This window comes from Pundamilia nyererei, unplaced genomic scaffold (assembly GCF_000239375.1).
Source record: "Pundamilia nyererei isolate P.nyererei 1_Seehausen unplaced genomic scaffold, PunNye1.0 scaffold00059, whole genome shotgun sequence".
Classification (NCBI taxonomy): domain Eukaryota; kingdom Metazoa; phylum Chordata; class Actinopteri; order Cichliformes; family Cichlidae; genus Pundamilia; species Pundamilia nyererei.
Window position 1 is genome coordinate 2371467 of NW_005187460.1, and position 22811 is coordinate 2394277.

Sequence of the window (22811 nt, forward strand, 5' to 3'; positions counted from 1 at the left end):
CCAGTCTTGAATATGGGATTTTCAGCAAATTAGGTGAAAGTGAATGTGTCTGAAACACGATTCAGTTCCACTTTTTTTTTTATCAGTAATTTATTTCAAATATATGTTCTTTTGCCTCCGTTAATAACATGCTTCCCATAGAAAAGAAAAGTTAACCAAAAGATAACTTCTTGCTGTCTGCCTACCACTTTTTCCCTATTGACTATAATTCTGATTGATAAAAGTTGTTTATTCAACTTTTGACAAAGTATTGTGCCGTTATCCTGGCACTAAGATGCTTTTATTCTTTCCTCCCTCTCTTTCTCTCTCACTTTGCCCTTGTTCACCCCTCCTCCCATCACTAAACTCACTCTCTCTGCCCTCTAGTCCCCAGTCTCTCGCGCTGCTTGTCCTTACCACTTCCATGCAGTGCGACCACATTACAGTCTGAGGTCTCCATGTGTTGTGGCCTTTAATTATGAAATATGTCAGATCACACAGAAAAAAAACCCTCCTTTCACTCGGGGCTTACAATTAACAGCAGAGATCTTCTCTTCCATGGTGTATATTCCTGTGTGGAAGAAATTAAAAGGTTCCTGTGAAGCAACTAACAAAAGAGCTTGTGAAGTGAAATATACACATAGTGGCGTCATGCGTTTTTTAAAAACTAATTTACTGAAATATGTCTAACTGTTAAAATAACTGTTAAAACAGAATTTTAATTAAGAGTGAGCTTTGTTTGTGGAAACGTCAGTGGCTTGTGAATGAAATGGCCGGCTGCTTGCATGAGCATGCTGATGTGTGTATATGTGCAAGTTTAACATCACAACACGCACACTCCTTACGTCTTCTCTCCTTTAGCTCCAGTCAGTATTTCTCTCACATTCCCCTTCTGTTTTATTTGTCTGGCATTAACGTTTAGTGGGTCTCACTAAAATTTTTAACATACTTGGCTCACTTCATTTGTGCCAACTTTTATTACTCTGCATTACCAGGCACGCTGATAGGGCACTGCCATTTTGCCGTGCCAGCCCAGCAGCAGGCATTAAAAGATAACTGATATCCCATTCTGCCATCTGGGAAAGATGTTTGTATCAATCTTCACAGGACTAGCCCAGTCATTAAGGGTGATTAAATCAGCAAGACATTCTGCATAATCTACAGCTGTCACTAAACATTGGTAATGATGTGAGAAATCTAATTGAGGTGAATGAAGAATTGGCAAGTGATTGAGAGCCAGGAACAAAATGATCTACTGCGCATTTACAAAAGTAGAACTTCATCCAACTTTTTAATAGAAGCAAATAAGTCTTAAAGTGTTGTCTCTGAATATGACCTCACGAGAAGCCGCCCTCTCCTTGCGGCTGCCGCAGCAGTCTGTCGACACCACCAGCATTTTGTCATATTTTATGACCGCCATCAATCCAGCAATTCACAAAAGTCTTGGTTTCATTTAAAGTGTCAGACTTCACCAGACATTTAAAGAACAATCAAAATGTATATGGATGTATTTTACAATTCCAAACCAGTTTGTTCTCAGAAAACAAATTTTCTCTGTGTTCACTAAAATATGAAATATCAAAGCGTGAATTTGCAGTTCGTTGGTTTTTAACCAGTCGTGATCCACAATGCAACTTTAAATTGCCCAGGTCTGTGTAGGCCTGTAAAAAACTAAGTAAACCCATAGGAATTAATAATCCAAGTAGCAGCCAGGTGCTTCTAATTAAATTAACTGATCATCAGCAACCACCTGTGAAAATGAGAGGGTTTGGAAGTTTGCTGGCACATTCCGCTGTGTGAACGCAATGCCATCACAGTAAGAGTCCCAGCAAACTCACCTCAAGGTCAGACCGTGCCATTCTCAGAGAAACCGCAGAAAAGCCAGCTCATACTAACTGTTAAAACACGGTGGAGGAGGGGTCATGTTTTGGACCCCCTGCTACAGGACCTGAGCGCTCTGCAGTCAGTGAGTCAACCATCAACTTCTCTGTATACCAAAGTACTCTAGAGTCAAATATGAGGCCATCTGTCTGACAACAATTGCTTGGCTTAAATTGTCTCATGCAACAGGACAATGATCCGAAGCACAGCGGCAAACAGCTGCTGAAAAAAGCCAGGTCAAAGTCTAGACCTCAAACTGTTTAAATTGCTGTGCCTTTCACATACAACAGAACAACAGCAGCGCTGTGCTAGGAAAACAGTTCTTTTCTATGGCTTGTGTTGAAGCAATAAAGGATTCCTGCTGCATCAAGCAAACTGCAGCACAAGAGTTTGGGCTTTGAAGACCTGCACATTTTGCAGTCAGGCAACACAAATTTCAGGCCGTTTGTTCAACATAGTAGTCAGTCACATCCAGATGAACAGAATGAAACTTTTAAAATAAAATTAAAACAATACTGTAAATAAATAAATTAAAAAACTGCAGTAATAAATGGTAATAAACCATTGTTACTCTGCAGTATAATCTAACCTCTTCTACACCTGCTCTTAAATGACAGATAACATAATGTGCTTTTTAAAAGTCAGAAAAGTGCTGTCAGGAGTGTCGTGTGTGGATGAGAGGACGGGAGGAAGGGACCCAAACGCTGGACTCACGGTGGAGGATAGTGGTATTTATTGAAACGGCTGGCTGAACTGAAGTGACTGAACAGAACTGAACACACGGGAACGGCAGTGACAACATCAATGACACCACGGTGAACAGAAGGAAACTGAAGACTTAAATACTCTGACTGATGATGACGATTGGAGACCGGTGAGTACACAGCTGAACATAATCTGACTAATGACACATGCAGTGGAACTAGAACATAATGCACAGAGACAGAAGGTTGGCACAGTGAAACACGAGCATGTAGGAAACTGAACACGAACAAACTGAAATCGCTGGGTCAACGACCCAGGAACCCTGACAAGTGCTAACGTATACACAACATTTCCTCTAAGATTGCTTGAAATATAGATAATCTATAATACCATAACTGGTCAAAACAACTAAAATGCAAAAGATACATTTATAAATTGCACGTTTGTAATCCTCCCCTTGTCATGGGAACAGTAATTTGTTTAGCTTTCACCAGCATGCAGCTTCCAGTGATTTCAGTCTGCAGTTGCACGCCATCAATACAGAACATGAGGGATTTGTTTTTATGAGAGAAAAACTACCCAATGTGGATTGAGTTACAGGCCACGGTGACTATTTGAAATTAGGCATGATGGTGGATGTCTATTTCCTTTTTTTTTTTTTTGATGACTCTAATTTTTGAATAATGGGCACCCAGCTAACTAATCAGAAACACTCGGGAAGGGGGGCTATGAACTGAAGACCACGCTGAGGGGAAGAGCGCTGATTTCTACACACCAGATTAAAAGTAGGATTAGCGTGTAAAAGTGGTTTCCCCTTTGAGCAGCCACAAATGAAGATAGTTCATACTGAGCACTCCACACATTTTCCACCCTTACCGCAGACTCCGTGGATTCAGGGAAGAAATGCTTGGGGATTTTCTCCCTTTTCGTTGTGGTTAGGCCTCACACTATCTTGTTAAATTTTGACTCCACTTTTAATTGATGAGAAAGAAATTTGGGCTGGGGAGATTTTCAAATGCTCGTGGCAGTTCAGTGCAAATTAGGGAAACTTTTGAGGGACGCCGGATTAAGAACTTTTACAATAGGATTTTATAGCATTGTTTTTCTGGACACATTTCAGCACATGTTTCCATTTCTATTTTAGACTACAGAATACCAGCTCCAGTTTGCTTATTGAGCTTTGATTGGAAACCTTTACAGAGAAGCTTGCACTTAGTTGATGAGGTACAGCGTGTTGCCAAATGAATGGAAAGCTTTCACACTAAAAATAAAACTGTATTCAACTCTTCTGGAAACACTCTTTGGAGGAGCTTTTATTTTTATTTTGCTGCGTCCACATCTGTATGGAAGCAACGTGTTTCGCAGTTTAGCTGTTAAATCTGCTCCGGTTTGCCTTCCGCCAGCAGCTTCAAACAAAGTGTTAACAAACTGTGTGCAGTCAATCACTTTGAATGAAAGAGGTCTGCACCTGGGCGTCATGCATGGTTCTTTTTAATTTGTCAAAGACCCCATTCATTAGTCGGTGAGAATGAATTATGGCTCCGCAGTTTGGCCCGTGAAGATATAACACATCCGTTTTTAATTTCCTCCATTGTGTTAGTAATAACTAATGATTAATGCAACTGTCGTGTGCACACGCACAGGAGAGTCCATCAAACACGGGATAAAGACACATATGCACATAGAGTCCTGTCACACGGAGCTGCTTTTATGCCTTTCCAAAAATGACATCAAATCAATTTCTTGGCCGTATGAGAGCATGTCTCTTTGATGCAATATGTCATATGCATTCCCTCTGACTCAGTCCTTCCTATGGTTGGTATTTTTTTCCCTAAGAATAGCCACACCACAGCCCCATCTGGTGACTTGCAGTGCAGCACGCAAATCTAGGCCTAACGAATGGTCAATTGCTCAACACACAGACAGACACGAGCTGGTAATCAAGGGATAACGCTTTATTCTCTCAGAGAATGGACAGTCCAACGTCTTATTTAAAAATTTATAGTTGTTTTTCAGTTAGACTCAACGCTGCAGCATTCTTGCCTTACACTGTATATTCAAAAAAACAAAGGCTGGATGCTGATTTAAACTGATATTACACACTATTATAAAACAAACTGAAAACAGTTCAGTTTCCCTTCAGTGAACCATTAAAGAATAGCTACATGTTCAAGCCTGTATTCACATGCACATTGTTTTTCATCTGAACCTGCGATATTTGACGCAATTACCTCAAGCAAGATGATACCTCGGCACTAAGTCTCGCGATGAGCTGATGGCTATTAACAAATGTTGAAACAAGTCTCCCAGAATATGCCATAAATGGCAGGTTACAATAGATTTAACAGGTCTCAGATTCAACCAGCCACATCCTGCCAAATTATTCTACCCTGTAGTCTTTTTGTGAACCTCTGTCTTCAGACACAATATGTGGTTGTTTATTCTTGCATTGTGATAATCTGTAGATGAGGAAGTGTTCATAAATGTTGCCACTTTCCGCGTTTAGATTTTTATACATAGCACATCGCTGGTCCCAAATTCTACAAAAGCCCTAAACTCATCAACATTGAGTCAGTCTGGGATTACATGAAGTTACAAAATGTGTTAAATCCACAGGCTGAGGACAGTTTGCTCTGTCTATGACGTTCACTGTTACCATTCAAGGGACTGTGCATAACATTTCTGTCAATCCATTTTTTTTTTACCCATTTCAGGGTCATGTTTGGGCTGGAGCCTATCCCAGCTGTCATAGGGCGAGAGGCAGGGTACACCTGCACAGGTCACTAACCTATCACAGGGCTGTCACAGAGAGACAGCCATTCACAGTCACACCTATTGCCAATTTGAACCATCACTTGACCTAATGTGCACATCTTTGGACTCCCGGAGGAAGCTGGAGTATCTGGAAAAAACCCACACAGGCACAGGGAGAACATGCAAACTCCACACAGAAAATCCGAGCAGGCCAGTAGCCTCAGCCTGTAGTGCTAATCACCACACGACCACATAACAATTCTCAGATACTAAATGCACACCAGCAGCTCTCTGACAATGTACTCTGATCGACTCTGTTTATAAGACTCAGTTACCACCTGGGCTGACATCATGAGTGATGTCACCGTTATTGTTGCTGAACCGAAAGACCGTGGTCCTCAAGTAATCCCTGCTCAAAGCGTCAAAAATACCTTCTCAGGCTCGTTGACACGGTGCTGGTTTATGTGCTGAATGTTAAACCAGAGCTGAGCTCCAGCTTTGAAGCCGTTGTTAAAAACCTGTGAGGCTTTAATACCTGCAGTCACACGGGGACAATGAATAGTATGATTCATACCTCATAAAAGACGACACCTGTGAGCACATAGCATACTAACCCTGTGATGAGGAAAAAAATGGGCCATGGAAACATTTCCCAGCTCCTGAATCTAATTGAATCTGTCATAACTGTTCTAATGACAGACATACATAACCCCAGAGTTCCCTGCAGGCCAGGGCTTGGCACTAAGAGTGTTGCAGACAACATGCCCTACAGGTGTAGGAAGATGATGTATATAGACTCAGGTTACAGCAGATTGGCCTGGGACAGGCTGATGGAGGCTCTGATTGATCCTGAAAACAGAGAAGCCTGTGGGAGAATTGTCTCTGAACCTGGAAGAGAAGTTTAAAAGTCTAAGAACTATCAGGGTACGGTGAAGGTTGACATCCTAGAAGTCAAAATTACACTGGATGTGCAGAAACACCACAGCTGATAATCTGGGTTAATGGAGGCCCTCTTTTATGTGTCTCAGATTGTTTCAAGCAAATCAAAGAAAGTATCAAATGCAGTATTTAGGTGTGACGCAATTAAACATTCGGAAGGAAATACATCTCGGCTGGTTCAATAAGCAGCAAAATACACCCGGTTTAACAAACGCTTTGTTAGTTATACCTGTTAGGCTGCTTGTTAATGCAAATATCTAATCAATTACATGAGATGAGATGAGATGAGATAGCCTTTATTTGTCAGTTGCAGGTCTTTTGCCCACAACCGAGATGACAGACCTTGCCGACCGTACATACAATACAAACATCACATTGGGGAGACAGGTCAGGCTAGGTAGCGAGGAAAAAACATTGAAATGTGTAACACAAAAAGATAATACAGGAATGCACAGGTATCAACACACCATAACACAATAAACACAGACAAGCAACATGGGAAAGAGTTCCAGTGTGTACATCTCATCTGGGACCGCTGCAATCTTTCGACTGCGCCTCCAGCTGACCCGATGTCCACATCATGGGGGAGGTAAGCGTTGGAGGTGGCGTTGGATAGGGAGGGTGATGCGTCAGTGAGTGCTTATCAGTATCAGTATATGTATGTGTGTGCGTGTCCATAGTTGAGCTGAGACAGTGTCCTTCGCCCCGCCAGGCTAAGTAAACAATCTTCCAGCCAACCCAGGTGGCCTTGTAGGGAATGGGAAGGAACAGTTGTTCGGCTCCAGCCTTGAGCCCAAAGCTGGCGCCGAAGGGGTAGCCGCATTATGATGGTAATTTTTCTTTTGCAAACAACTCATGAGAATTCCAAGCTGTTTTTAACACTCCGACACTGGTCTCTCAATCTCCCGTTAATAGCTGCGAGTTTGTCCGTGACGTTATTAGCCGTCGATTCTGTGGTCTTGTCACTCTTTTTTGCTCACATAGCAGATTGTGAGACCTCACAACCGCAGCCAACTGATCCGAGATGTTGCTTCCGCCCAGAGATGTTGTTCTGAGTTGATGGTGACAGCACCTTGGTGCGTTTAGGGTTGTAGACATGGACAAGAAAGCTGCTGAAGTTCAAACTGAGCATGAAAATGGAGAAGAAAAGTGACTTTTAGTGACTTTGACTGCGACGTGGTTGCCAAAGTATTTCAAAAACTGCTGATCTACTGGGATTTCCCCCATAACCATCTCTACGGTTTACAGAGAAAGACCCGAAAAAGAGAAAATATCCAGTGAGCGTCAGTGCTCTGGGTAAAAACTTGTTACTTTGTTAATGCCAGAGGTCAGAGAAGAATGAAGGCAACAGCAAATCAAATAACCACTTGTTACAACAAAGGTATGCAAAAGAGCGTCTCTGAACACCCAAAGCGGATTCATCCTGTCTTGTACTAATAGTTCAGGTTGTGACATGACAGTGAGTTCAAATGCTCAAATGGCCTCCACAGTCAGCTGATCTCAGTCCAATAGAGCCTCTTTAGGATGTGCTGAGAAAGGAGATCCTCATCATAGATGTGCAGCCAACAAATCTGCAGCAGCTGTGTGATGCTAACATGTCAATATGGGCCAAAATCTCTGAGGATGTTTCCTGCACCTTGTTGAGTCTGTGCCGTGAAGAATTAAAGCACTTATAAAGGCAAAAGCAGGTAGCTACAGTATGTACTGAACTGGCTGGTAAGTGTAGCCATGTTCCTAAATTAAGAACAGCTGGGTAGTGAAACCTGTATTTCAAACTCCCGCAGTGACAAATCTGATGTTACTTTCAGCTGCTCCCTTACTCACACGGGGCGCCACAGTGGGTAGCTCCACATGTTTGATTTGGCAGATGTACTTTTTTTTTTTAAACTCCGGATGCTTTTCCTGATGCAACCCCAAAGGGATTTGTCTCTTCTCCTGGGATTGTAGAAGGACTTTTCACTCATTGGGTAAATGTGTAAACTGCTACACTATGGAACTGATCCCGTGCTAATCAAACAGGTTTTTTTCAAACTGAATTCTTCTGAGGACAACAAACATTTTCAACCCATAAGCTTCTCTAAATTGTAATAATTCCTTAGATATATTAAAACTTTAATACTTAAATGAACCATACGTTTTTTTGGTTTTTTTTTGTAAAACTCATGTTCTTTCATACAATTTACATCTACACTATAATGTAAGGAATGCTTTCTTAACGTTACCTGTACCTTACTGTTATTATTGTAATTTTAGATTTTACTATATAACCCACAGGGAACAAAAGCAATGCCACTAATTATTGTGGGGGGAAAAAATCAACTTTTATATCAACATTTTGAAGTAATTGTTTTTAAGTATTTTGAGTGTGTTTCAAACATCTGGTGTACAAGATTACAAAGAGACACTTTTTCAGCATTAACATAAAAACATATATGTGATTATACATAGATCACATCTGCGCTGAGAATACTACTTGAACTCTAATGCATTTATAAAAAGATGAATACTGATATGAACTGTCATTACCAATGACAAGTATTTTTTTTAATGGAGGACTTGTTTTTATTATGAAATTTCTTATTTACTGTTTTCTTATTTACTGTTTTCTGAAAAATATGAAGTTTCTCAAAAAGGAGAATACAAGATGCTGTTTTCAAGTTTCTGCAATCCTTTTATTTTTTACAGCAAATGATTAAAAAAGAATAATAAATTACAAAAATATAATGATCTAATGCTCATTTTAGTTTCGTTTTTTTTTTTAACATCATTACACCTTTCATTTTAATACTATAAATTACTTCATAGTCTGGTGAAAGACAGTGACACTGTGTGATGAATATGTTTTTTATATCATGGCTAAAATACAGTAAAATAAATTATAGTTGTCCTGATTTTGCTCAAACGGTGTCACGAAACTGTGTGTTGTACTTCGGCTCTTCTAAAATGCTGGGCAAGGCAACAAGAATTGATCAGAAATACAGTCTCGGTGGCACAGCACTGCCATCTGCTGATGCGCAAAGATTTTAAAAAAGATTGAAGCACCTTCTCTTCACGAGTCTTTATCTCATCTGCCTCAGTTAAGTCTCTTTTCCCGCTAATGGTCTTGTCTGTCTACTGTAAAGCTCATCGTAACAATGTCCTCGATCCCAGCCTGCAGCTCATCGTGCTCCTGCACGGCGGAGACTCCTTTAGGGGTCCCGGTCAGGATGAGATCCCCTTCCTCCAAGGTGATGAAGTCGCTGATGTAGCTGATGAGATATGGGACGGAGAAGATCATCTGAGAGGTGCAGCCGCTCTGTCGAAGCTGATCATTTACTTTCAGCCACAGGCTGACCTTCGCCGGGTCAGGGATGCGCTCTTTGGGGATGAACTCGCTGACAGGACAGGAGGTGTTGAAAGCCTTGGCCATGGTCCAGGGCAGACCTTTGGACTTGCACTCGTCCTGGATGTCTCGGGCTGTCATGTCCAAGCACAGAGCATAACCCGCAACATGCTCCATAGCGGCGGACTGCGGGATGGCCGTGCCCCCTTTCCCGATCACCACCCCCAGCTCCACTTCATGGTGCAGATTAGTGGTGTAAAGGGGCACCAAGATAGGCGAGCCCTCTCTCACATATGCAGTAGGAGGCTTCAGGAACAAGACAGGCTCCTTAGGAATCGCGTTTTTCAGCTCTTTGGCGTGATCCGCATAGTTTCTCCCAACGCAAATGATCTTCCTCCCCCATTCCCAGAACCGGGAAATATTCCGTGCTGTCATCGTGGAGAACCGTGAGCTGTTTCGACTGCCTTGATGCAGTCAGCACGAGTGTAACTAAACTTTGACCGACACTGTTTGACCGCTCCGGAACATCAACCTACGGCAAGCCTGAAGGGACATGCGCAGAGCACAAACGTCGAATCAATGCTATCTTATTTGAGATAATTACTGGGACTAAAAAGTAAAACAAAACCACTTACTAACTTTATTAAACTACTCTTGTGCAGAATTACGTAAACAAGTTAGACAGTCACGTGTAACTTGTTTACGTAAATAAATACGTAGATAGATCATTCCCGATCTATATACCCGAGACTTGATTGGCGGAGCCTTGGAGGGCAAAGGTCAAAGGGAGCGGAGGCGGAACTGAACCAAAACCAAACTTTTCTGGTTTGCACAAACGTGATAAGACTTTAGCTACTGTTGTTATGTTATTCAAGTCACTAGTAGGGAGTGCCTGCACTCTATTAGGAGCTGCGACAGCCTTAAAATTCGGTACGTCCACACGGTTTTCTCTCATTTTCAGCCCGCGAAGGTTTAGCGTAGTTTTCGCTTGCTTCGCTGCCGTTAGGTGGTAGATGGCGTTTGTTCGTTTGTTTATGTTTTGTCGTCTTAAGATGGGGGGAGCTGTCACATGAGCACAGCCGGCCTGTCTGAGCGCATACCTGTTTCCTCTTATATAACCTCCTCTATGACAGTCATATCGGTGTAATTAATTAGCGTGCCCACAAAAAATCCAACACCGAAGCGTGTTAACGTGTGGCGTTCACTTGTCCAGCGGGGCGGTGAGGTGTGTTAAGTTTCTCGCGTTTGTGGCATTAAACGAATGTAAGGCAAGGAGTATGTGAATATATTACAGAGGTACAGGGGACTAGAAGTTAAACTGTCCCGATTTCTGTCTGATGTGGCTCGGTGTTAAATATCGGCTTTTATCCCCTCATGAAGCTCCGGTGGAAGTCAAGGCCCAGGCAGCCGCCCTCCTTCACAGTGTGGTCAGGAAATCTAATCTGGTGGAGCAAGCAAACATGAAGATTGAACTGCTCCCTGCGCTGTCTGACAACTACATGTACCTACTGATCGATGTGGACTCCAGAGAAGCAGCTGTTGTAGACCCCGTGGAGCCAATAAAGGTCTGTTCAGTCACTGTATCATATCAAGTAATGTTATATAAACCAGTTGACAACACTTTAACACCAATGCAGAAAGTCTACCTACAAGTGATTGTGTTAACCTTTACACACTATTCAAGTCAAAATTGTGTCCTTTTACAAATATTTGATAGCAACATAGTTTTCTTTTTGTTTTGTGTTTTATTTATTGTTTTATTTTGAGCCTGAAAGTATTATTATTATTATTATTGTTGTTATTACTATTATCATTATTATTATAATTATTACATGATATGGTATCTGAGGAAGTGTCTAGTTACAGGACAGTTTGCAGTTCGTTCAAGGTGCAATTGTACCTGCTGCCAGTTCACCTGAGGTTAGTGTGTGTGTGAGGAATAACCAAGTTAAATTAAGTATTTACTACACAGAGTACTGTAGTAGTTGCTTCATTTAAATGAGAGAAAGTGTGTGAAATAGTTTAGACACTTTTTTTGTTTAGTTTTTGTGTTTCTGACTGACTTTATGACTATACCTAAAATGATCCAAAATCTTATACTGTTGTACAGGTGCTACAATCTTTTGTAAACTGAGGCTGTTTGTGATGAAATGTGATTTTTAGATCTACCAGTGTGGGTCAAATAAAAAAAAAAGTGGTTTTAAGGAATCTTGTGTGCAAGTCATGCCTATGTGGGTTTTTTCCTTCTTTACTTTTTATTGGACAGACGTGACAGACGTCAAGGGGGACCTTGACACTGTCACGTAGACTGTCTGCGTCCTCACTATATTTGCCCAGGTTCCCACAGAGACCGGTACCAGCTGGTCTGTGAGATGGAGTGATCTCCAAACAGTGCACGAGAGGTTACATAGATGTCAGTGAGTGCTTTTAGGGATGGTGCCTTGACACAGACATGAGATTTGAAATGACTCAGCATGATGGTGCAATGGTTAGAAGTATTAGAATTGTTGCCTTTCAGCAAGATTATAAAGATACCTGAACTGGCATTTAGGTGAGTGTGGGAAACACTTGCGCAAGTTCCACACATGCAAGGTGTCCTACCACTGCCCTAAATAAACACATTAGTTTGCAATGAACAAGTTATTGAATTATTATAGATATTGTTATAGGCTGCAGTTACAAACAGTTTTTTTTATGACATATCAAGGGGCAAAAATCAAATTCAAATGCAAATTTTATTTGTCACACACACACAACCATACACAGTATGACATGGGGGTGAAATGCTTGTAGCTGTACAATGCCCGACCATTAAATGACAGAAGAAAAGTTTTACAATATTTACAATTTACTACAAAAATTTACAAATTAACTTAGGAATTTACAGTAAAGAATGTGCAAATAGCAGAAGAGATTATAAAGATAAGGATTATAAATTATAGGAATTATAGGATTATAGGAAATGTGTGGTGGTGCGTGTGGTGACGTGTTTGAGAGTCCAGTCTTATAGTGACGTGTTTGGGAGAGTCCAGTCCTACACCTGGTTCAGGCCCCGAATAGCCTGGGGGAAGAAGCTCCTCTTCATTCTCTCTGTTTTGGCCTTAAGGGAGCGGAAGCGCTTCCCAGACCTCAACAGTGAGAAGAGTCCATTGTTGGGATGGGAGAGGTCCATCATAATCTTCCTAGCTTTGGACTTGCACCGCTTGGTGTAGATGGACAGCAGGTCAGGGAGCTCTGATTGAATGATGCGTTCTGCCGAGCGCACCACCCTTTGCAGATCTCGTCTGTCCTGCTTGGTGCTGTTCCCAAACCAGGTGCAGATGTTTGACGTCAGGACGCTCTCGATGGTGCAGGAGTAGAAGTTCTTGAGCACCTTCAGTGGCAGATGGAAGTCTCTAAGTCTTCTGAGGAAGAAGAGACGCTGACGGGCAGTGTTTAACAGTTGTAATAGTTTTGCATTGTTATATAATAAATCCCAAAAGTTGAGGTCATTAACATTTTCACTTTGAGTAGAATATAATTAAATCATAATTTCTCTCCTGCTTTCAAGTATTAGATTTTTTTTTTCCACTAAAAATGAATCTTGTAAATCTCAAAAATACACTATCTGGTCTCTGAAACATTAATTAAGCATTAATCATCCAATTTTTTTAGATATGCTATTTATGCATATTCTATTTATATAATCTGTAGTTCAAAATGTTGTGTAAACATTTATACCAGTTTTTTAGCATGGGTCAAAACTGACCCCAACCATATTCTGAAGGCTTGAAATGCGAACAGTTTATAAGGGTTAAAATAGTCATTCATCAATGAGAATACATATAGTGTTCAGCATCATAACTCTGAGAGAATCCACTCTGCGTTTTGCTGGTGATATTGTGGACTTAAGAAAAATATATTGTTGTTGTTGTTATTATTATTATTATTATTATTATTGTTGTTGTTGTTGTTGTTGGGTGTAGGTCAAAACATAACCCTAGACTATTGAAAACACTACGTAATTCTATCCAAGCGTGATAGATTTCTTCTTATTTATGTATTTATTTATTTATTCTACTATTTTTATTTCATTATTTTTGTATGGGAGGTGCCTACTTTCAGGACAGTTTGCAGAAAGGTGCAGAGTACCTTATATCAGTTTGAGGTTAGTGTGTATGTGAGGTTAAGTATGTACTGGATAGAATACTGTAACTGTTGCAGGAAAATGCATCCAATCTTTTTATTCAGAGAATACTGAGAATGAAATTTGATATGATGTGCATTTTTATCTGCCCGACCTTCCTTTGGGCATTATAATGATATGTAGTGAAGGACAGACACGACTTTCCAACTACGCACTAGTCCTTAGTTTGGAAGAAGACCAATCTCCTTTCAACTATATACAGAATCTGCGTAGTTTGAAAGTCTACTATCAAGTCAAAGGTATTTATAATATTAGAAAATATCAAGTATTTGGTCATTGCTACATTTAAAACTAGCGTGTGAGTAAGAAATACCAATTTGATGTTTTCAGCAAGTTTTCAGCAAGTCCAAAATCCAAGAACCCTGACTGGCCCTAATAAATTAGTAGTAGGGCCCAAATCTGTGAATTCTCCATAGAAAAAGCTGTAACTAACAGCTTTTTCTCTCCTATTCTTCATTAAGACCTTTAATAACTAATTGTTGTTGGATACTTATTGATAAATTAAGTAGTTATATTGGCATGGCTCCACTCAGCATTTTTTTTTTGTGTGTGTGCTTTGAACAGGTTGTTGAAGCTGTCCGAAAGCATGGTGTAAAACTCACCACAGTTCTAACCACCCATCACCACTGGTAAGCTGCTGCTTATTTTATAACATTGATGAATTTATTTATTTTTTCAAGATTATTTCTCCATAATAAGTAAGCTAAAAAAAATACTTATTGTACCTGTTAAGGCAAGAGATACATTTTATATTCATCACCATTACCATTAATATAACCACGTTCACATCCAGCGTGCTGTGTGAACAAAGTATTAGGTCCACTCTGATCATGGAAGGCTGTGACTGCAAAGTAACCTACCTACTGTACTGTACTCACTCAAATTTTGTAAAGTCTTTTTTAGGACAAGGTATGCTTATATATTTCTCCACCAGTTTCTCACGCAGGGCTGCAGTAGGAGTCAAGTGATTTTGTTTGCTTTGATTTACTTTCTTTTAATTTTCTCATGCTGATGTGCATCTTACTACCTGGTCACATGCTGCATTTAGCAGCAGCATTCTCCAGTCTAACAAAGTGCTTCTAGGAAAAGCTTGTGGCAGACATTGTGTTTAGCTTGATGCTGGCTGACAACACAGACCACAAACTACCTGCATCATTATACTAGCATTACTATAGTAATGGTGCAAATAGCCTGCAAGAGAAGGAATGATGGCCTAAAAGGTGTTGCTGTGCAAACATGATCCCAAAACATCAGATGCTGAAGTCAGAAGATGCTCCTACTACTTAAGACGTCATCACCCTACCCATTTCCTGTCATTATGTTTCCCAGAAATCGGCAAATTGTCTTGATTGTTTTGCTGTGAATACCATTTACTCGTATTAAACGCTACTGCCCACTAAATGCACGCTTTATAAATAAACATTTCCTTTGGCTTCTTATGCTAAGAACCTGCTAAACCTGTATTGGACAAAAGAGTAATACCAACACACTAATTTTCTGTTTTAGGGATCATGCCGGTGGAAATGAGAAGATGTTGAAACTAATGCCAGGTCTGAAGGTCTATGGAGGGGATGACAGAGTTGATGCCATTACAAAGAAAGTTTCTCATTCCAACACTTTCAAAGTGAGACGAGCAAACTCTCTGCTCTGTGGTCCAACTATAAGCTTCAAATGAACGATTGTTCACTTATGTTTTTCTCTCCTCAGGTTGGCTCACTCCATGTTAAATGCCTTTCTACTCCTTGTCACACAACTGGTCACATTTGTTACTACGTGACCAAAGAAAACAGCACTGAACCACCAGCTGTCTTTACAGGTGTGGTTACTTAAGTTAAACATTTATATGAGATAAACTGCGAGTGTAAATAAAGACATGTTTTGTGTGAACTTAAAGGCCCTAAGAACTCCTGTTTTTCCCATGCAGGGGATACTCTGTTTGTGGCTGGCTGTGGGAAATTTTTTGAGGGTACAGCAGAGCAGATGCACAAAGCCTTGATAGAAATTCTGGGGCGCCTTCCTCCTGAAACGGTAACTGCAAACATAGGCGTTAATTTTACAGATTTTTAGGATGGAAAAGGAAAGACTTAAATTCTTCAGTAGTTGATGAGTTAACTTTGCTGTATGTTTAAGGTGTGTGACTAACTTTAGCGTGTTTGTGTTTAAGCGTGTCTATTGTGGTCATGAGTACACCGTCAACAATCTGAAATTTGCACGTCATGTGGAACCGCACAATGAAGTAATTCAGAAGAAGTTGGCCTGGGCAAAGGTATGTGATTCATACAGTAACCACTTCAAATCAGTTATCCTTAATTAATTAAAACAACTTTGCAATTTTTGTGTATTTATCTGTCTGTAGGAGAAGTGCAGCAACGGAGAACCAACTATTCCGTCCACTCTGGCAGATGAATTCACATTTAACCCCTTTATGAGAGTAAAGTATGTATAACTTCATTAAAAACAGCCTTGTGAAAAAGAGTTTTCACAGGACTTAATGTAGTCTTGTAAAAAACTAAGTACAGCAATACTACTTCTATAGGAATTTAGAGAATAAGCAGTAGCCAGATGCTGCTAATGAATTGGACTTGATTAACTGATGATCAGCGAGTGTGAACTTGTAGAAAAGCTGACATTTGGGCAGTTTGCTGGTCTGGTGCATTTAGGGGTATGTTAATATAACTAAGGTAATACAAGTCTTCCCAGGAGTAGATGTCCCGGCACAATCATCTAACAGTCAGACTGTAATGCTCAAAGAAAGTGGAAAAAAAGAGAGCTCAATCTTAAACTTGACAGGCATAATTTAGCATGTTAAATGTAAAAGTTTGTGACATTACAATTAGAAAAATACTGAACAAGTAGGGCTGGTTTGGAAGGGTTGACAGGAGAAAGCCTCTTCTCTCTAAAAAGAACATGGCAGCATGACTTAAACTTTGTAAAGTTGGATCAAACCACAATTGCCTTTGGACAGACGACACAGGAGTGGAGATGTTTGGCCATAATGTACAGCGCTAACACAGCATATTTGAGGTGTTATTGGGGTGATGAATTGGGCTTGTTTTGATCCACACGACCTTAGACATGTTGTCCAAAAGAATTTTAGAATCAAATGTGAGGTTATCTGTCCAGAACTTAAACCTTGGCCCAAATTCGATCATGCAACAGGATGAGCACAGGAGCAAATCTATACCAGCATTGCTGAAACCAAAAAGAGTGGAGGTATTGCAATGGCCCAGACAAAGTCCAGACCTTAATCCTGATTAAAATGCTGTTGTGGGACCTTAAGAGTGCTGTGCAAAAACAAATGCCCACAACTATCAATGAACTGAAGCAACGTCATGTAGAGGAGAGTATGTCGAAATTCCTCTGCAATGATGTGAGAGACTGCGAGTCATACAGGAAATCATTACTTATTGCTGCTAGAGCTGGTCTACAAGCTACTGAACCTGGGGTGCACTTACTTAGTACAGGGCCCTGTGAAATTTCTCTTTTTCACATCACTGTAGTAGTAATTACAGATGATTATAATTTGTTTTGAGGTACCTACAGTGAGAGTGCTGCCTGACTACATTTGTTTCCCCCCCCCCCCAATGTGTAATTTAGAGAGCCGTCCGTTCAAGAGCATGTGAAGCAGACAGACCCTATCGAGACCATGAGAAGTCTTCGGAAGGAAAAAGATAATTTCCGAGTGCCCAAGGAGTGAAAGTGCACCAGAGTTGGCATTTCAACTGATTACAACACTGCAAGCTGTCAATTATATACTCAAAGAAATACCTGCAACTAATCTGTAAACCGACTGGAAAAACAGCACATCCATTGCATTGACTTTAACTCAAGGTCCATTTTTTTCTATCACAGTGTTCAGCATAACATATTAGACTATAAATCTATAAATAAATCATTCTTTTAGATATATTTGAGTTTTTTGGGTTGGCAGTTTTAAGGAATAAATGGCCATTATTTGAATGTTTTAAAATGAGAAAAATGTAGTTATTCTGTAAATGTATCAGAAAAGTTATTTAGTCTTATGCTTTAATATATTGATGTTCAAACTACTGTTTCACTCAGCGTTTAAACATTTAACAAGACAAGGACCACATGAGTAACAAATGTTGGCGTATGTGGACACTTTCTGTGAGTTGGTTTAATAATAGGTAATCATTTCTTCGCCTACAAAACTTTGTATCAATGTTTCTTCATGTCATTTATTTTCACGCTTGCTTAAAAGATGCTAGTTTGGTTGTTTATGTGCAAAATACAGCATAGCTGCCTTTACATATAAGTAATCAAAGTGATCTGTGAGCTCAGCCTTGTCTACCTCTTGTGTCAGCATTGTTAGAAACCCCAAATCATATTTTGCTCGTAAAGTAAAATCTTTCAAGGACTATTGCATGAAGCAATTTGGAAAAAGCAATAAAGCACATTTGTTTTAGTAGCTTCACACAAAGGTTTGTGTCAATAAATTGTGTCATAAGCAAAATATATTCCTGATGCAGAATAAGGCCATTAAAACTGTTATATTCTCATATACATCTCATATTATTGGATTATTACAGTAGTAGAAGTTTGCCTTTGGCGAACGCTTTCATCGGTGTTATCTAAATTTTCCAGTTACATTTTGGGAGATGCTTTGGGTTATAATTGCTGAATCTTGTCTATTAGCAAACCATGGAATTAAGCTTCTCTCATGTCTAAATATGATGAAAGTATTAAGAAGCAGGTCCGGTAGCATTTTTTAAAAATAATTATTATTTTGTTTCATTTAGTAGGTGATTGATGTGGACACATTATTATTATTAGGACTGTGTGCACACAGGACAGGACAGGACCAGTGCATATGAAGTAATCTACCAGGGGCACCCCCACACCTTCTACAGGTTGGGTCTGCCTCTGGCACCAACTTAGCCCTTAAATTCAATCTTAAGTTGAATGAGTGTGTGTCGAGCACACACTGATATAATGTGAACTTGGCCAAGGACAGAGTCCCACAGTTCTTTTGTCAAATGAGAGTTAAGGTCCTGTTCCCATTTAGATTTGATGGCAGCTACTGAAGAACATTTTAAATTGGAAATTGAATTGTACAAGGCTGATATTATGCCCCTAGAGGCTGGATTGACTATTAAAAAGCCATACTTTATCCATTGTTTAGTAATTTGAACTATATAAATGCACCACATTCATGTTTGCTTCTATATAAAAACTCTTTGCAAAATAATGATTAGCCATCCTAAAAGGTGTCAGATAATGTCTGAAAATGCCTATTCATGCTTTACTAATAGTTAATTACTATTATAAAATAATTATAGTCTTTAACAATGTAAAAATGTGAATAATTATTTGAAATTTTAGATGTTAATAATTTAACTGGTTTTTATTTTTAACCAAGGCTTGTACATTTCCAGGGGCAGAGAAGCATGAATCAAGAAAAAACACATTGATAAATAAGCCCCTACGACACACACACGTATATATTTGTAACAAATTTAAAGGCGTTTGACTGTTTCCAGCTCGATTAAAAGGTCTTAGTTTTGACCCTTTGATTCCACGATGTCGCGATAACTTCTTCGTCTGACAGAAATGTGAGTTAATAATTTGAAGAGGATGGGCACAGTCCAGCTGCAATAAACGACCTGATCGGATACACTTAAAGAGAGGTAGCTCTTCTCTGATTTTCTTAAAACTATTTTTAGATTTTAGAGTCATGTGACATCATCAGGAAGTACTCGGCTATATGACACTGTAGTTTACGGGCTGGCGCAGCTTACACCGGCCAGCATGCTTATATCGACTATCTGTTTATGCTTAACGAAGTATTTAACATCTCGTGCAGAAGACAGGTGCGTTCAAGTAAATGATTCATACGTTGACTAATCAAACCTCTTCTTGAAGCGTCGCTCACTGTGGTGCGCATGCGTGTGCGGGTACCATGAAGGTAAAGGTGATCTCCATCCTGGAAGACAACTACATGTACCTGGTGATAGAGGAGCAGAGCAAACAGGCGATAGCTGTGGACCCGGCTGTGCCACACCGGGTGAGAGACATTGTTGTGCCTGTGATTTAAAAATGGCGTCATACTTCAGAAAAGACTTAAACTTATTTTGTTGATCATCTATGCATCTAACAAAACAAGGAAACAGTTTAAAAAACGATTCAGTGAAAAATCGAAGACTGGTTTGTTAAAAATAAGGAAATTTTAAAAAGCAATAAGCAATATTCATAGATACTGTAGAGAAAGTGCACTACAGATACCATACTTGCTTTGAGAGTGTTTATGGAGAGGTCAGATGTATACAGAGGTCAAAAGGAATTGCACTGTCTCCAGAGAAGGCATGATAGGGTGCAAAGAGACACACTCTGGAAGTCAGTATGAGGAAGTGAGGAGTGACAGAGAAGTAGGGTGATGCAGGACCTGTATGAGGACAGCGAGATGGTGGTGAGGTGTGTTTGCTATGATGACGGTCAGGCAGGAGTCTCTGTGGGGACTATCATGTTTGCAGCAGACACTGTGATTTGTTGTGAGAGTGAAGCAAAGCAGAATACATGTGTGTGAATGAGAGGGCGACAGGTGTGAGTCTGCAAGGGGCAAAAGAAGGGAAGGTGGATCCGTTTAAATATGAGCCAACAAAAGAAGAAGAATTTTAGGGCTGCAATAAATGTTTGCTTTCCTCATCATTTAATGCACCTTGTACATTCTCCTACTATTACACTTTTTTGAAGCTAAAACAATCATAGGACAAAGAAGCTGCACCTGAGGACTGTTTGGCTGTTTTGCTTTAAAAGTGACTGGATGATTTTTTCCCCCCCCCCACAGCTGCTAGAAATAGTGAAACGAGAAGGCGTCTCCTTGATAGCTGTTCTCACCACACACCATCACTGGTAAGAGGAGCGTTTCGTGTCAGGTAACAACACTGCAAAGCATCTCAGTCAAATTGAGGCTAATGGAGTAATTTGGTGCCTCTGCTTACTAGGGACCACGCTCGTGGGAATGAGGCTCTGGTGAAGGAGGTCCCTGGCCTGAGGGTGTACGGGGGAGACGATCGAATCGGGGGTCTGACGGATAAAGTGACAAATGCGCAGGAACTGAAGGTGTCCACAAAGCGCCTACAGGAGCTCGATGAAGATGCCGTTTAGCTGCGTTTTGAAATTTTACAAACCTGTTGTCTTTTTGAATTCTGATTTTTTTTTTTTTTTTGCCTCGTTGTCCTTTTCTTCATCTGCAGTTTAGCTCCATCAATGTGAGGTGCCTGTTTACTCCCTGCCATACCTCTGGTCACATGTGCTACTTTGTTTGGGAGGATGAGTGCACTGACGCCCCTGCTGTGTTCACAGGTCTTTTTCTGTACACATAAAGAATCAGTGCACCGGTTGAAATCCAAGACACTAGTAGATTTCGCCATACCGCTTCTGACTGTACAGTAAAGGCAAAAAAATGACTCACTTCATGTTGCAACTGTTGTGTCTTCAGGCAAATAATCTTAATAACTGATTTCTGAGTGGCTAGAGATATGAATACTATAAGTTGTCCATGTTGTGTGCGATGACAAAAACTGACCACTGCCTCCTGTGACATCCCCTTGTCCTTTCTTTGGGTTGCTAGGGGATACGTTGTTTATTGGTGGATGTGGACGGTTCCTTGAGGGTACAGCAGAGCAGATGTACCACAACCTCACCCAGGTGCTTGGTTCCCTACCTCAAGACACGGTTAGTGGAAATAAGAAATGCTAACTGTTTGCGTATGCGTGTTTGTACGACCTCTACAGGGTTAACAACAGCTAGCATGACCTCAGATAAGTCTAAATCACTATAGTGAATCATCACTCCACAACAATCAGTGAATTGAGGGCAGGACTGGCTCTCTTTTCACCCTTCATAGTACAAACTGTCTTAAAAATGGCACAAAGCCCAGAATGAGTAAAGATACTGAAGCTGTGCTGTGAGCTAATCCCTACTTTAAATGAGGCTTTGTTCGTCTTTTAGAAGGTGTTTTGTGGGCACGAGTACACCATAAAGAACTTGAAGTTTGCCATGCTGGTGGAGCCAGAAAATGAAAAGGTTAAGGAGATGCTGAGCTGGGCCAGGGTGAGCATGATACAGGAAGCTGCTACAAGAATAAGGCTTGCAGTTTTCTCTGGTGTTAGCCTGTCTCCTGATACGCAAATATATACAGATTACATAGTAGGTGATCCACAACTATTTCCAGTGTGTTAAAGGCATTTCAGTTAGATCGTTGTTGTTGTTTTTAAATATCTTAGACAACAATGGTGGTCTGTTGCACAGATAAGTAATCTATTACAGGCTTTTGCTGCACAGAGAATAGTCCAAGCCTTAATCTTTAAATACATTTAAATATGTTTATACCAGGTTTTTTAAAGCGTTTGCTGTCTCTGCAGGCAAGAGATGATGATGACAAACCCACAGTGCCATCTACACTGATGGAAGAATTCGAATACAACCCTTTTCTTCGTGTCTCGTGAGTCTGGATGTTTATGTATGGCATATATAGAGTGATGGGTCAGGTGAAACACAATTACTTTAAAATCAAGTTAGTCACTATAAGCAACCTTTATTTCCTGTTCCAGAAACAAAAACTCCCTTTGTGGGAAACCCTTTGGGTCATTTCCAGCTCTATGCTTTACCAGCTTTGCATCATTCACAGTTTAAAATAACCCTTGTTTATGTTATAATGGCTCTTGGAACTGCCTCCTACTACTGTAACTAACTTTCTTCTGATTGGCTACCCCTCACAAACAGATTAGATACATTTTCTAGTCACGATTCATCTTTGTTTATATTTTGCTCAGAAAATGGGAAATGGGTGGAGGGATTCATTGAAACAGCTACAAACATATACATGGAAATAAAAGTATATAAGACAAAAACATATTCTGTATAATTCTAAGAAGCTTTAAAGTTAATATTTAATATGACCACCTTTATTCTTTAATACAGCCTGAACTCTCTTAGAGAAGCTTTCTCATCATTTCTTTAAGTAGTCTTCAGGAAAAGTCTTCCAGACTTCTTGAATTAGCTTCAAAGCTCTTTTTTTTTTTT

At 40.1% G+C, this 22811-nt stretch overlaps 3 protein-coding genes across 4 annotated transcripts in view; 2 read left to right on the forward strand and 1 right to left on the reverse strand.

Moving 5' to 3' along the window:
* Positions 1–8997: 8997 nt before the first annotated feature.
* fahd1 (fumarylacetoacetate hydrolase domain containing 1) lies at positions 8998–10150 on the reverse strand. The gene has a single exon (XM_005734618.2). The coding sequence runs from the start codon at positions 10013–10015 to the stop codon at positions 9353–9355; it is 663 nt and encodes a 220-aa protein (XP_005734675.1). The 5' UTR covers positions 10016–10150; the 3' UTR covers positions 8998–9352.
* A 184-nt stretch (positions 10151–10334) lies between these two features.
* On the forward strand, positions 10335–18288 carry LOC102201332 (hydroxyacylglutathione hydrolase, mitochondrial). Of its 2 annotated transcripts, none has more exons than XM_005734619.2 (9): positions 10335–10510; positions 10961–11145; positions 14331–14395; positions 15273–15390; positions 15474–15582; positions 15691–15794; positions 15931–16032; positions 16123–16202; positions 17364–18288. In XM_005734619.2, exons 1-9 carry the CDS (start codon positions 10444–10446, stop codon positions 17461–17463), a joined length of 930 nt encoding a protein of 309 aa, XP_005734676.1. In that variant the 5' UTR covers positions 10335–10443; the 3' UTR covers positions 17464–18288. The 2 variants fall into 2 exon arrangements, with proteins under 2 accessions (XP_005734676.1, XP_005734677.1); XM_005734620.2 differs by lacking the exon at positions 10335–10510 and adding an exon at positions 10573–10805.
* Positions 18289–19288: 1000 nt separating this feature from the next.
* LOC102202117 (hydroxyacylglutathione hydrolase-like protein) overlaps positions 19289–22811 on the forward strand; it is a 5480-nt gene continuing 1957 nt past the window's right edge. The window contains exons 1-8 of the mRNA XM_005734622.2: positions 19289–19414; positions 19650–19791; positions 20572–20636; positions 20729–20846; positions 20981–21089; positions 21358–21461; positions 21738–21839; positions 22151–22230. Coding sequence (XP_005734679.1) covers positions 19687–19791; positions 20572–20636; positions 20729–20846; positions 20981–21089; positions 21358–21461; positions 21738–21839; positions 22151–22230 — 683 coding nt within the window. The 5' untranslated portion in view covers positions 19289–19414; positions 19650–19686. The remainder of the gene's footprint in view (positions 19415–19649; positions 19792–20571; positions 20637–20728; positions 20847–20980; positions 21090–21357; positions 21462–21737; positions 21840–22150; positions 22231–22811) is intronic.